This window comes from Camelina sativa, chromosome 17 (assembly GCF_000633955.1).
Source record: "Camelina sativa cultivar DH55 chromosome 17, Cs, whole genome shotgun sequence".
Lineage (NCBI taxonomy): Eukaryota > Viridiplantae > Streptophyta > Magnoliopsida > Brassicales > Brassicaceae > Camelina > Camelina sativa.
This window is the reverse complement of record NC_025701.1, coordinates 12487718-12499760: the sequence shown is the minus strand read 5'-3', so window position 1 is coordinate 12499760 and position 12043 is coordinate 12487718. Positions and strand designations below refer to the sequence as shown.

The 12043-nt window shown below is 36.9% G+C and overlaps 4 protein-coding genes across 5 annotated transcripts; 3 read left to right on the top strand and 1 right to left on the bottom strand.

Moving 5' to 3' along the window:
* Positions 397–1434, top strand: LOC104759425. Its single transcript, XM_010482353.1, has one exon. The coding sequence runs from the start codon at positions 397–399 to the stop codon at positions 1432–1434; it is 1038 nt and encodes a 345-aa protein (XP_010480655.1).
* Positions 2303–3351, top strand: LOC104756883 (CLAVATA3/ESR (CLE)-related protein 9-like). The gene has a single exon (XM_010479540.2). The coding sequence runs from the start codon at positions 2474–2476 to the stop codon at positions 2837–2839; it is 366 nt and encodes a 121-aa protein (XP_010477842.1). The 5' UTR covers positions 2303–2473; the 3' UTR covers positions 2840–3351.
* LOC104756882 lies at positions 4169–6202 on the top strand. Its single transcript, XM_010479539.2, has 2 exons — positions 4169–4550; positions 4647–6202. Exon 2 carries the CDS (start codon positions 4647–4649, stop codon positions 6057–6059), a length of 1413 nt encoding a protein of 470 aa, XP_010477841.1. The 5' UTR covers positions 4169–4550; the 3' UTR covers positions 6060–6202.
* On the bottom strand, positions 6544–10712 carry LOC104756881. Of its 2 annotated transcripts, none has more exons than XM_010479536.2 (4): positions 10431–10712; positions 9673–9840; positions 8996–9578; positions 6544–8727 (listed from the first exon to the last, which is right to left on the bottom strand). In XM_010479536.2, the coding sequence occupies exons 2-4, from the start codon at positions 9769–9771 to the stop codon at positions 6803–6805; spliced, it is 2607 nt and encodes an 868-aa protein (XP_010477838.1). In that variant the 5' UTR covers positions 9772–9840; positions 10431–10712; the 3' UTR covers positions 6544–6802. The 2 variants fall into 2 exon arrangements, with proteins under 2 accessions (XP_010477838.1, XP_010477839.1); XM_010479537.2 differs by having other exon boundaries at positions 9673–9834.

Genomic DNA, 12043 nt, shown 5'->3' with positions numbered 1-12043 from the left:
CAAAATAAATAAATAGAAAACCCAAAACATTTTTGAAGACCAAATATGGTATTTTTACTAATATTATAACACTTGTGGTTTACTAGCTAGTTAGGGAATCAGATAAGATTCTTGTTGGGCTTGTTTATGGCCTCACCCCATTGAAGCCAAGTAAAGACCCAAGAGATAGCTTGTGACTCACGAAACAACTCAAAAACACGTTCTCTTGTAGCATTTTGGGGGGAATTTTACAGTTTTGTCGGTTTGTGCGAGCATTCTTGTTCAAAGATTTTGATTTGAGGCAAGCCCATTCAGTATTACTTTTTCAAAAGGTTCTTTTGAAAGCATTTCGTAAAGAAACCTCTTTTTCTTGATTCTTGCTTCTTTTGTGTTTGATCATTTTGTCTAAGAGAAGATATGGTTGAAGGGGGAGAGAAGAAGTTTGTGTGCGGGTTCTGTGACAGGGCGTTTGCTACTAAGCAAGCACGCGGAGGTCACGTTTGGATCCATTATTCGAACCAGAAGAATTCAGTTGATTCAGATCGTTCCAATGGCAACAACAAGAAGAGGTCGATGGGTCGTCAGAGAGAGAAGCAGAAACAACAACAAGTTTGTTGCACGATATGTAGCAAAAATTTCGTTTCTTTGAAAGCTCTAGAAGATCACATGGCTTGTCACAGTGAGCGAGATGCGATGTTGCTAGATAGCCAATCTGAGACTACGAGGAAAAGGTCCAAGAGAGTGATGGAAAGATCAAATTCAGAATCTTTTAGTAATGAGATCTTGTCTTTTGGTTCTGGTATAAGCCATGATGTTGGTGTGGCGTCTTATATTTTGATGATGATGAAGTCGGAAGAATATTATTCTAGTTACGAGGAAAGACATAACTTTGTGATGAACTCTATGCACGAGGACGACTTTGAGGTTGTTAAGACTAAGTACTCATCTTCAGGAAAGAAGCTTATAACGATCTCTTATGTGAATAAGAGTCAAGTTTCAGAGAAAGATAAAGTTGCAGACGGTGACCAGTTGAGATCTTCTGATGGTGTTATTCTCTGTGGTTCACATGGCTCTGATTCTGACGCAGACATCTCTGTTCACGGATCTCGTAGGAACACTGGATTTGGATCTGGACTCAACAACTCAACGAAAAGGTTCAGGGATGGTGATGAGGGAGGATCAAAGTATGAAACTGATTCAGGTGCAGACACAAACAGCAAGATTCATAGGTCCGGAGATAGCAAATCTCCAGTGGTTAAGAAAGCAGGTGGTGAAGAGAAGGAAAGCAAAAGTCATGAGTGCCCAATTTGCTCCGAGGTGTTCAAATCAGTCGAAGCTTTAGACTGTCACGTGAGATCACATTACATTGAGAACCGAGAACACAACCAAGTAGCTGAAAGGCCTAACAAAATCGATGTCAGGCTTGTTGAATATTCAGATACTGATGATGAATGAATCGAAACCTGAAACTAGAACTCATCCCGGTTTCTTGTTCTATCTGGTGTTTCATTTCATCCCCTCTTTTTGTTTGTTTGCTTGCTCCAGACTTTTATAAGTTGCTCAAGTTTTGAAAGGTAGATCAAAACGTTTTTTTGATTTGTTCATATAATAGATGCTTATCACATAGCTAGAGCCACTTCTTTTCTTTAGGAATTTAAGTGTTGATGTATCTTCAGCTTTCTAGAGACCTTTCTTGTTTTCCACTGAGAGATTCATTCTTCTTGTCTTCAAAGTTAGCTGTCACCTTTAAGTTTTCTATTTTCGTTTTCCAGCTTTCACCTATAAGGCCAAAGTCAAGACATGCAAGAGCCATTGTCTCTTGCTTTAATGATGATTTTTTGATTTCAACAACAACGTTATAGCAAAAGAATTGTGTTCATGTGTTCAATTTTAAGATGTTGATTCAAAAGGAGGAAGAGCAAACTAAATATATAGAGAACCCAAAACATTTGTAGACACCAAATATGGTATTTTTACTATATTATAACACTTTGTGCCTAAAACCCTGGAACCCAATATAAACCCAATAGATAGCTTGAGACTCACGAAACAACTCAAAAACACGTTCGCTTGTTTCTTCTCTTGTATGAAGGTTCTTGTCTACACATTTGATGTAAAATACAATACGTAGTAGACCCATGAGTTTGTACGTATTGTAAAAAGCTACGGAAAGTGAAATAAATCGATGTAAATGTGTAATACTATAAAGTTTCACGGGTTGGTATTTATGTCTATGAAAACGAAACTAAGCAAAGGTGACCCACATTTGTGTATAACCAGTTTTGCCCTCTCATTTACTAAATCAAACCGTCATAACATCGATTCATGTGCATCTTCTGTGTTGCATTTAAATCCCAATTTTTTGTATCCACCAAATCTCTCTTCCCTCTCTCTCAAGTTTTTAAACTTTTTCCTTCTCCAAGAACAACACTTCTCACTTTCTCTCTCTCTCTCTCTCTCGCTCTCGTTCTCGTTCTCTCTTGGAAACCAAACTATGACGACGACGACTCATAAGCACCGTCCGATCTTGATCCTTCTCCTTTTCGTCTCTTTACTTCTCAAAACCTCCACCGCTTCTGCTGCAACAGTCGCCAATGGAAACATAACATCAAGTAGCTACCGTTACCAAACCCACCGATTCGTCCCGAGAATTCACCACCCGTACTACGTGACTCCTCCTCACGGTTCGTGCGATTCTTTTACTCGTCCGTACGCGCGTTCTATGTGCATTGAGCTTCAGAGAATCCACCGCCGCAGTCGGAAGCAGCCAATTCTTTCTCCTCCTCCGCCAGAGATCGACCCAAGGTACGGCGTCGACAGAAGACTTGTCCCCTCCGGTCCAAACCCACTTCACAACTAAAACCCTATCCTCAAGTTTCTATGCATAAATACATATATACAGAGACCGACCCTTGTTACATTTTCTTCTTTTCTTTCTAATTAACACATTTCTTGACGTTTCTTGGACTTTTATGGTCAAGAGAGAGGTCAGAGATATGTGTGTTTTCATAGAGTTTTTCTTGATCTTCTTTGCGGATCTTTTCTTGATTCTATTCTCTTTGATCTTGTAATGGAGGAGTCCTACGTTATGTGGAGATGTTGTTACTATTTCCACGCTTGTTTTTGGGCTTTGTAGAGATCTAGTGTGGAAACAATCTTGGAAATAGTGTGTATTTTTGCAAAGGTCTTTCTGATGAGAAAATAATTAAATTATAATTTTGAAAGCAAGTGGAGAAAGAAAAAAAAGAGTTAGTGTGGTTGGGAGAGAAGAGAGGTGGAGAAAGCATGAGTTCCATTAATTTGGGAGTTGTATTTATGTAACTCTGAAGTTTCCATTGGTCTATGAATAATGCATATGCAAGCTCTTCTCTCTCTCGTGTTATATATCTCACTGTAAAGATATTTATTTCGCTTGTCTCTGTCAATAGGTCACACTAGTATAAGTCAGCAAACATATGGATTTTTATTTTTTTTATTCTTATGTAACTTGTGAATTGCGATTTCCTATTTTCTAAACTATTTCTATTTTTACCAACCAGATTTTGTATGTCTAGTTACTTTCACTAATGTTGGCACCGTGTTAATATCCATTTTAACCAACAAAATTACTAATTTTAAATTGTACAATTCTAATTTTAATATTTATCGCAAAGTGTGTATTACTAGTAGTTCGTATCGTAGCCTCGGTTAATTAAAATGTGCGTGTATGAGTTGTAGATGGACAAAGAAAAAAAAAAGTAATTTAGTTTTTACTTACCCAAAAATTTACAGGTTTTAAGATGATGATGAACATATTGTGTAAACCAAATAAAAACCAATAAGAAAATTGTGAAACATAAAAAAATACTATGATCTTTTGTTTGTACATTTCTATTAAAAAAATTCGATTATTTTGTCTAGTAGCATCACTATTTTTGGGGGGTTGTAGACTTACAGGGACTTTCGAATCTCTGGACCGGACCGGACCGGTCTAATCGCAACTAAATGATGGATAGAGCTAAAAAGTGTCGGATCGGATCGGATCGGATCTTAAAATTCTTATTTTGGATTAATTTGCTAATTAATCTCTTACAGTCTTACATATTTTAATTTGGTTGGCTTTTATACCAAAAACAGACTAAAAAATAAAAGCGTGTATAGCTTTCTCACTCTTTTAGCTGAAATCGGCCTAAGACAATGGTCACGTCTTCACTCATTCATTTCTCTCCTAATCTTTTTTTCTTTTCTTTTTAAATTCTTAATGTAAAAAAACTAAGATGATAATTTTTTGCATAGAATTGTAATCATATTATATAATTACTTAATCTCTTCATCATAAATCCCAACCCCAAAAAGAAAGCAAATCTGCTAACTTTAGATATTGAGGAAATTTCAAAGTCTGTTTTATTTGTTTCCTGTTTTTGTGTTCCTCTTTTGCTTGATGGTAGGATCTCTAGTTAACAAGACTACTGTTACATCTCCCAAACTCTCATCTTCTCTGGGAATAGTATCAAGCTTTCTGCTTGATTCTCTTCCTCCTCCTCCTCCTTCTCTTAGCATCATCTGAAGCTTTCTTTCAAGATTTTCATGAGGTATGTATATTAATGGCTTCTCACTAATTTCACTTTTTTTTCTTGTTCTTATGATGATCCTGCAGGCTTATTATATATCTTTGTTTGTTTGATCAGATGGAACAGTTCAAAGAGAGGAAGTTTGAATGCAAGTACTGTAGCAAGAGCTTTGCTTGTGGGAAATCACTTGGAGGTCACATCAGAACTCACATGACCGAGAACTCAGTTGATTCTGATGATGAGGATGATGAGTCTAATAAGCTCAAGATGGTTGATGATAATGGTGGTCAATCTAGTTACGGTCTCAGAGAGAATCCTAAAAAGAACAAGAGGTTTGTGGATCACAGACAGATCATGACTCTCAAACATCAGCAGCAGCAGCCGCAACACCACCAGCTTCTTTGTTGCAGAGAATGTGGTAAAGGTTTTGTTTCTTCTAAAGCTCTTTGTGGTCACATGGCTTGTCACTCTGAGAGAGAGAAGATTGTGATGGACAGTCAATCTGATACTGAGGCTTCTTCCTCTCCTATCAGAAGAAGATCCAAGAGAGTTGTTGTGAAGCATCACCACAAAGCTGCTTTTGTTGTTGGTGATGATAATGGTACCATGAACCAATTCAATTCAGCATATTCTGATGCTTCTGAGATTGAGCCTGAGCAGAAGGAAATGGCATTGTCCCTAATGATGCTGTCGATGGATTCTGGTTTCAAGAAAGGACATAACTTGGTGGTGAACTCTTTCGCTGAGTCATCTGACAACAACTCTGTGATTCTTGAGACTAAGTCATCTTCAGGGGAACGGCTTAAGATGGTCAATGTGAACAATGTTGAAGCGTTCTGTAACAAGAACAAACTTGGTGTGGATAACAAGACGAGATCTGGTGAGGATAATGGTGGTGTTCTTTATGATTCAGATAATTCTGATTCTGGCTACTTCAGGAATGGACCAAAGAAGTTGTACTCAGATGTTTCTGTTGATGGGTTCACCAGGAACAGTGGGTTTGATAACAAGGCTGTAATGGGATCTGGATCCGGATTCAACAGCTCCCCAACAAAACAGGACAAGGACATGAACAGATTCAGAAAGGAATGGTATAAGGAAGGAGGGTCAGGGTCAGGAGGATCAGGATCAGGTCGTTCTTCTACAAAGTATGATCTGAGGAAAAGCAAACGAGGCTTTCCTTCTTATGGCCGTAAGAAAATCAAGTACGAGTTCAGCGAATCTGTCTATGACAGTGGTGAGCATAGCTTGGAAACTGATTCTTGTGCGGACACAAACCGAACTATCAAGATTCATCATAGTAAGTCCCCAATGGCTAAGAAAGCAAGTGGTACTGTAAAGAAGAAAAGCAAAGGTCACGAGTGTCCGATTTGCTTCAGGGTGTTTAAATCGGGACAAGCTTTAGGTGGTCACAAGAGATCACATTTCATTGGGAATCAAGAACACAGGACTTTGGTGATTCAACACCAAGTAGCTCATGAGATGCATACACTCATCGATCTCAATCTTCCCGCTCCTATTGATGAATGATTGATTTTTGTTCTCTCCATTGTTTCTTTTTCTGTTTATCTATTCTTTTGCTTCAGATTCAAGAATGCTTTTGGTTTAGAAGGTAAATCAAAGTCTTCTTTTATATGTTCATAATCATATAAAAGCTTGGTGCTTTTGTGGCAGAGTTCAATGATAATCCAACTGAAATAGAGCAAGTGAACTTCTAAGAAGGACCACATTTTATTGGCCTCTAAAAAGAAACTCTTGGCAAAAGTGTTCCTTATAAATTTTCTTTCTTTTTAAGTGATTCTTGCAGAAAAAACAAAACTATCGTAAAACATATGTATGGACCCTCCTCTGATCTAATTTGGTGTAGATAACATATGTTACACGCAACCAATTAAATGTCGCGACCTAGATTAATTGATGTGACGTATATAGAATCAAATCATGTTTTGGGCTGGCTAAGTTTAAATTGGACAAGCGTTATGATACTAGGTTCCGTTTAAAACAGTGACAACAATGAAGAAAGAAATCTATCTGTTTTATAACCAACCAACCAGGCTATAATACAAAGCAAATCATGTTTCGTCCATCTTACAGAAGACAACGATATACAAAAAAAATAAAATAAAAAGACACAAATCACCCAAAACAATAGGTGAGACCAATTTAACAACATCAGTCTACTGTATAAATGATTGTTATAATCTCTCTGTTTTATACCCCCCTCTATAGAGTTTTAAAGTTTGCCAAATTCCGATTATTATTTCCTGAAACTATCATGTTAACATCACGGTTGCGGGATTACCTGCAGGAGGGCACCTTTGTCTCCTCGGTCTTCTTGTTGCTTGTCCCCATCCTGTGAGCTTCCCTTCTTCGAGTCCCACCACTGATACGCTCTCATCCATTGGCTGCGCCGTTGACTGGCAAACTGGAGCTTGGCTTGTGTTAGTGACCAGTCGTTTTCTTTTTGAGTTCCTTCGAGCAGCCAATCCAGAATTCCAGGTGAAATCTGTGTTTTTCATAAGCTCCCCAAAAATTTGCATGTCTTCAGTTACTTCGTGCCTTGATAGAGAAGGGAGTCCGGGGAGAATATCCCTCTGGAAATCCCTCTTTGGTCTTCCTCGTCTTGCTTGTCCTCTTCTAGGCCGGTTGATACCTGTCCCTTCGAATTTCAGATGCGCAGGGATTAATGGCTTTGGCATGTATTCTTCTTCCTTCATCTCCTGTAGATTCAGGGTCATGGCTTCAAAGTAATCAATCTCCCCAGAAGAATATTCTTCCCGGTAACCCTCAAAGTCTGTGGCTTCTGGAGAACCATCGCCCTTTCTTTTTAACTCCTCATCGCAAGAAATGATTATGTCTGCAAACCAAGAGAGCCGGCTTTCCGCAGTCGGATCAGTTGAAGAGGAAGCTGCGTCATCGGGATGGCGTTGGTGATCAGACAATGAGATGGCAATCATTGCTTCTGCTGCTACCTTGATGAGTTCATCCACAGAATTTCTGTCTTGGCCTTGCATCGATCCCCAAGTTTCTTCTTTTGTTTTCTCCTGCGAGCTATCTCCTTCTTCTTCACTCTCGAGAGTAGGGGGAGCTTCCAAATCTATCCAAGTTCTTCCCTTTTTTTTCACTCTCAGACTGGAACGCAAGCCGGCAACTGCATCATCCTCACTAGCACATGAATTCAGATCAATGTAGTGTCTGGATTTGGCAGCTTTGCTCCCTTCTTTCTTGTCTACACAAACGGCTTTCGCACCACGCTGGTCAACAGAAACCGAGGCATCCCATGGCATGTTGATATCGAGGTCTCGCTTTACCAAGTGATTCACTTCCTTGTGTTGATCAGCAATACACGAGGAATGAGAGATAAGGGGCATATGCCCCTCCTGCTTGCAAATAAATTGCTTCTCAAAAATTGGTCCTCCAATAACTTTTGTACTACTCTGAGACTTGATCATTTCAACTCTTCCCATGTTCGCATTATTAGAGTATGAAGCAGACCGCAAACCATTCTGAGGAAAAGCAGTAGTCAGGTGCCCGCCTGTCTCAGTTCCATCCATGAATTGATTTGTCGAAGCATTCAAATCAAAGCAGCCATTGGATATATTACTTTTGTAAGCTGGCTTCGGTTTTAGCCAGGGCAACCCAGCTGAGCGTTCCTGCTTTCTTGGCCCTTGGAGGCTTGCAAAACTCTGGCTCTTCGCTACCTCGCCTAGAGAAGCATTTGGTTTAAAGCCGGTTGATGGGAAATTAAAGATAGACTGCTTAGACCCTGAAGATAATCCTTGATAAAGCCCATTAGAAACACGGCTTCTAGTCTCCAAACTCGAATCTGCTCTTGCATGTGGGTCGAAATGCATGAAGGGATTTGTTTGAACTGGGTAAGACTTGTGATGCGAGCTGCTGCTCATAGGGTTCTCCCATGAAGAAGACCAATGGGTCATTGGTCTGACAAAGTCAGGGCGGTAGTCATTGTGTAATCTTGGAGCAGTAGATGCCACACTTGATTCCGCGTAGCTATCATAAGAAACTTGAGGAGTCTTTGAGCGAACCTCAAGCTCGCGATATGCTCTTTCGCCGTAGAATTTTGCCTTGCCATGATCAGCTGTAGGATAGCTCTGAGGTTGAAATGCATTGTTAGAAAGTACTTGTCCAGAATAGGAAGGCAGATGCAACTGATCTCTCTGAGTGCTTCTATCGTGCCCTATTATTAACACACAGACACATGAAAACAATTAAATAGAAGACATACAAAAATGGTAACAGATTACTGAATCAGCATAAAATTCCAAAACCATACTATGAGCCATGCATAATAAGAATCTATTGGAACATATATTTCCGCTAATAAGACATATAGAGCAGCGAGACACACACAAAAAAAACTTGCGCCCTAGTTTCATATCATTTCAAAGATTATACGCCCTAGTTTCATATAAGTGAAGCTAGCAACTTATTAAGGAAAATCTCACCTGCTTGAAGGACCATCCATCCATTTTGACTATGGTTTTTCTCCAACCACTGACCCCGAACATCAGCATTGTTTCTTCCATAATGAGAATACATATCCCTTGACGGAGCAAAAGGTTGTGCATCTTGCCATTTGAGTGGCTCATTCAAGTCAGCTAAGCCATTAACATACTTCCCATCCAAGCGAGATCCTGAAGGATAGTTAGGATGAGAAGCCTCCCCTCTTCCTGATTGTGACTGCAGGAATGGATGGCAGATAGTAGTATTCTCAGCGGTATCACTAGTAGTTTCATCAGTACGAAGATACTCATCGGCTGGGAGTTGAAGATCAATCATTCTTCTCCTGAGTTTCGATTCTCTAACATGTAACCCGTCACCATTTTGCAAACGACCGTTGGAAGCTTGGGAGCTGCTTCCTTCTCCATATGTAGTAGAGTTTGGTAAGAGAAATCCAGAGGGTAACATCCTTTTAGTTGCATTAACAGATGTATGATCACCAACGTTCATAGCTTCATTCAAGTTCTTTCCTTTTACTTCATCCACTAAATTCCTTTGTACACCATACAAACGATGGAGTTCATGCACCTACATCAAAATGACAAACAACATGAAAATCTGGTTGCCAGTTAAATGAACCATATTGAGTAGTACTAAGAAGCATCACAAAAGATTGAATAACCTGATTCTTAAAAACAGCCTCGTGTTCAAGTATCGTTTGTTTCAAGAAATCTTTCTCGTATCTTGGGTATGATGATGAACCCTCGGCAGCATCTCTCATTGCGAACAAACCCGTCTGATATCGCAGATTTGCATCTCCTCCACAACTAGTAAACTGACCACACTGCAACTATATCAGAAAAAAACGCTTCACTGAGTGTGGACTCTCACAGTTTTGTTTCAATTCCAACTAAAATAACAAGACAAGTCTTGCAGCAGCTTTTTAATTCTGATTCAAAAGCTTATTAAAGCACAATCACAGAACAATTACGATGTAAAATGATGAGATGATCAAAATTTAATATGTCGCAAATCTAAAAGCAAAGATTCTACTGCAATTACAGGAAGCTGTGTGCAATCTAATGGAATAATCATCAATGGATATAAAAAAAAAAAAAAACCAGATTACACGCAAAACCAAATCCCCAAAACAAAAAAAACAATTANTTAAAAAAAAAAAAAAAAAAAAAGAATCGAATAAAAAATCAAAGTACAAAAAAAAAAACAAAGTACAAATGAACCATTTATAATAAAATCAGAAACAGAAGCTAATGAAAGATTTAGGATCAAATTGACATCAAATGATTAAACCTAATTTCATCAAACATGAACCAAATAAAATTAAAATTGGCAAAATCAAATCATTAATATATTATAAAAAAAATTATTTATATAAGAAAAAAATATATAAACAAAATCTGGTGATAGAGATTTATATACCTCTATTAGACCCACATCATCATCATCATCGTCTGATCGCAATTTTGAACAGAGAAAAAAATATATCTATCCCCCCCTAAATCGTCGTCAATTTATCGAAAAATGAAACAATAATAATAATAATTAAAAAGCGAAGAGAATAAAAAGTGCTTCCTAGATTCACTCAGAACAATTTTTAATCAGATAAATTTTTATTTTTAAAATAAAAATCAAGAGAGAGAGTGTGCCAAATAAAATCAAAACTCCATGGAAGAAGAAGAAGCTTAGAAGCCGTCTTCTTCTTCTTCTTCGATCCGCTGGGCCAACTCTTCTCTCTCTCTCTCTCTATCTGATTTCTCTCCTTTGTCTCTCTGTGGCTTTTTCTATCTCTCAGATTCTTTTTAACGAATGAAGTAAAATATAAAAGAATATGACCCTTTTTATAATACTATTAGTATTATTTTTTTCTATTTTTACTCGGATTTGGTGTTTTTTTTTTCTATTTTTCCATTATAGTACTAAAATAAATAAAAATAATAATAATATTAAATGTGGGTTCTTCTAATAACAGTGACATGATATTTTTGTCAACACTCGGTCTTCTCTACTTTTTTTTATTTTTTTTCCTTCCTTTCATGATCTAATCATTTTTTTTTTACTACATTTTTTTTTTTTCTTTTTTCTTATGCATGCATTTAATTGGATTACCTTATGATTCCCTTTTTTTTTTTCTTTTGAATTGTGCTGTAAATACTAAGGGGGGTGTATTCAAACCATAATTTTGGAAAATTTGATGGGATTTAGTAAATTTAGAATTTTGATAGATTTTAGGGAAGTTCATATGATTTTCTGTAAAATTCTTTCAAATCCCACCTAAAACCATGAGATTTGGATTTCTGTATTTTTAACTAAACAAATCCTCTAGAATCCTCCAGAATCCTAAAAATTATTAAAATCCTAATCCACAAAACTGTTTTGAATAACAGTGGATTTTAAAGTAGATTTTTAAATCATCAGTTCAATAACAAAAGATTTTAATAGATTTTAAAGTAGATTTTTAAATCATCAGTTCAATAACAGTGGATTTTAATAGAATTTTTAAAATCCATGATTGAATAACATGGAATTTGTAAATTTCACACAAATCACTTAAAATGTCAATTTGAATACACCCCCTTAAATCTGACATTTAAAACAAATATGGTATTGACAAATTTAAAAATTTCAAAACATTTGATCAACTTCCATGTATATACGCCCACAAAAATTTGACTAATATACAATACAACTAATTAGATCACATAGTATTAATTATATACATCTAACCTGTTATTTTGTTGTTTGAAGTTGCAAGACATGTGTAAAATATGGTATTGAGAATTTAATTTTGTTTGATTATTTTTGACTAAAAATACAAGACTACATGATTAGATATAATACACTATTGATTTTATGCATCTAAACAATTATTTTGTTTTTTGGAAATTGAAAATTGCAAAAAAAAAAAAAAAAAATTCAGTATAAGTAAATATGGTATTGATAATTTAAAATTTTGAATATTTATGAATATGTGCGCAAAATTTTGACTAATAATACAAGACAACATAATCAGACACTATACTACGTACTAACAT

What these genes read in the sequence shown, in the direction of transcription:
- LOC104759425 (XM_010482353.1), top strand. Translation starts at nt 397, where the DNA reads ATGGTTGAAGGGGGAGAGAAGAAGTTTGTGTGCGGGTTCTGTGACAGG.
- LOC104756883 (XM_010479540.2), top strand. Translation starts at nt 2,474, where the DNA reads ATGACGACGACGACTCATAAGCACCGTCCGATCTTGATCCTTCTCCTT.
- LOC104756882 (XM_010479539.2), top strand. Translation starts at nt 4,647, where the DNA reads ATGGAACAGTTCAAAGAGAGGAAGTTTGAATGCAAGTACTGTAGCAAG.
- LOC104756881 (XM_010479536.2), bottom strand. Translation starts at nt 9,771, where the DNA reads ATGAGAGATGCTGCCGAGGGTTCATCATCATACCCAAGATACGAGAAA. An exon ending in AGGCTGTTTTTAAGAATCAG is followed by an intron (nt 9,579 to 9,672) that starts GTTATTCAATCT and finishes ATTTTGATGTAG; the next exon opens with GTGCATGAACTCCATCGTTT. An exon ending in ATGGATGGTCCTTCAAGCAG is followed by an intron (nt 8,728 to 8,995) that starts GTGAGATTTTCC and finishes TGTTAATAATAG; the next exon opens with GGCACGATAGAAGCACTCAG.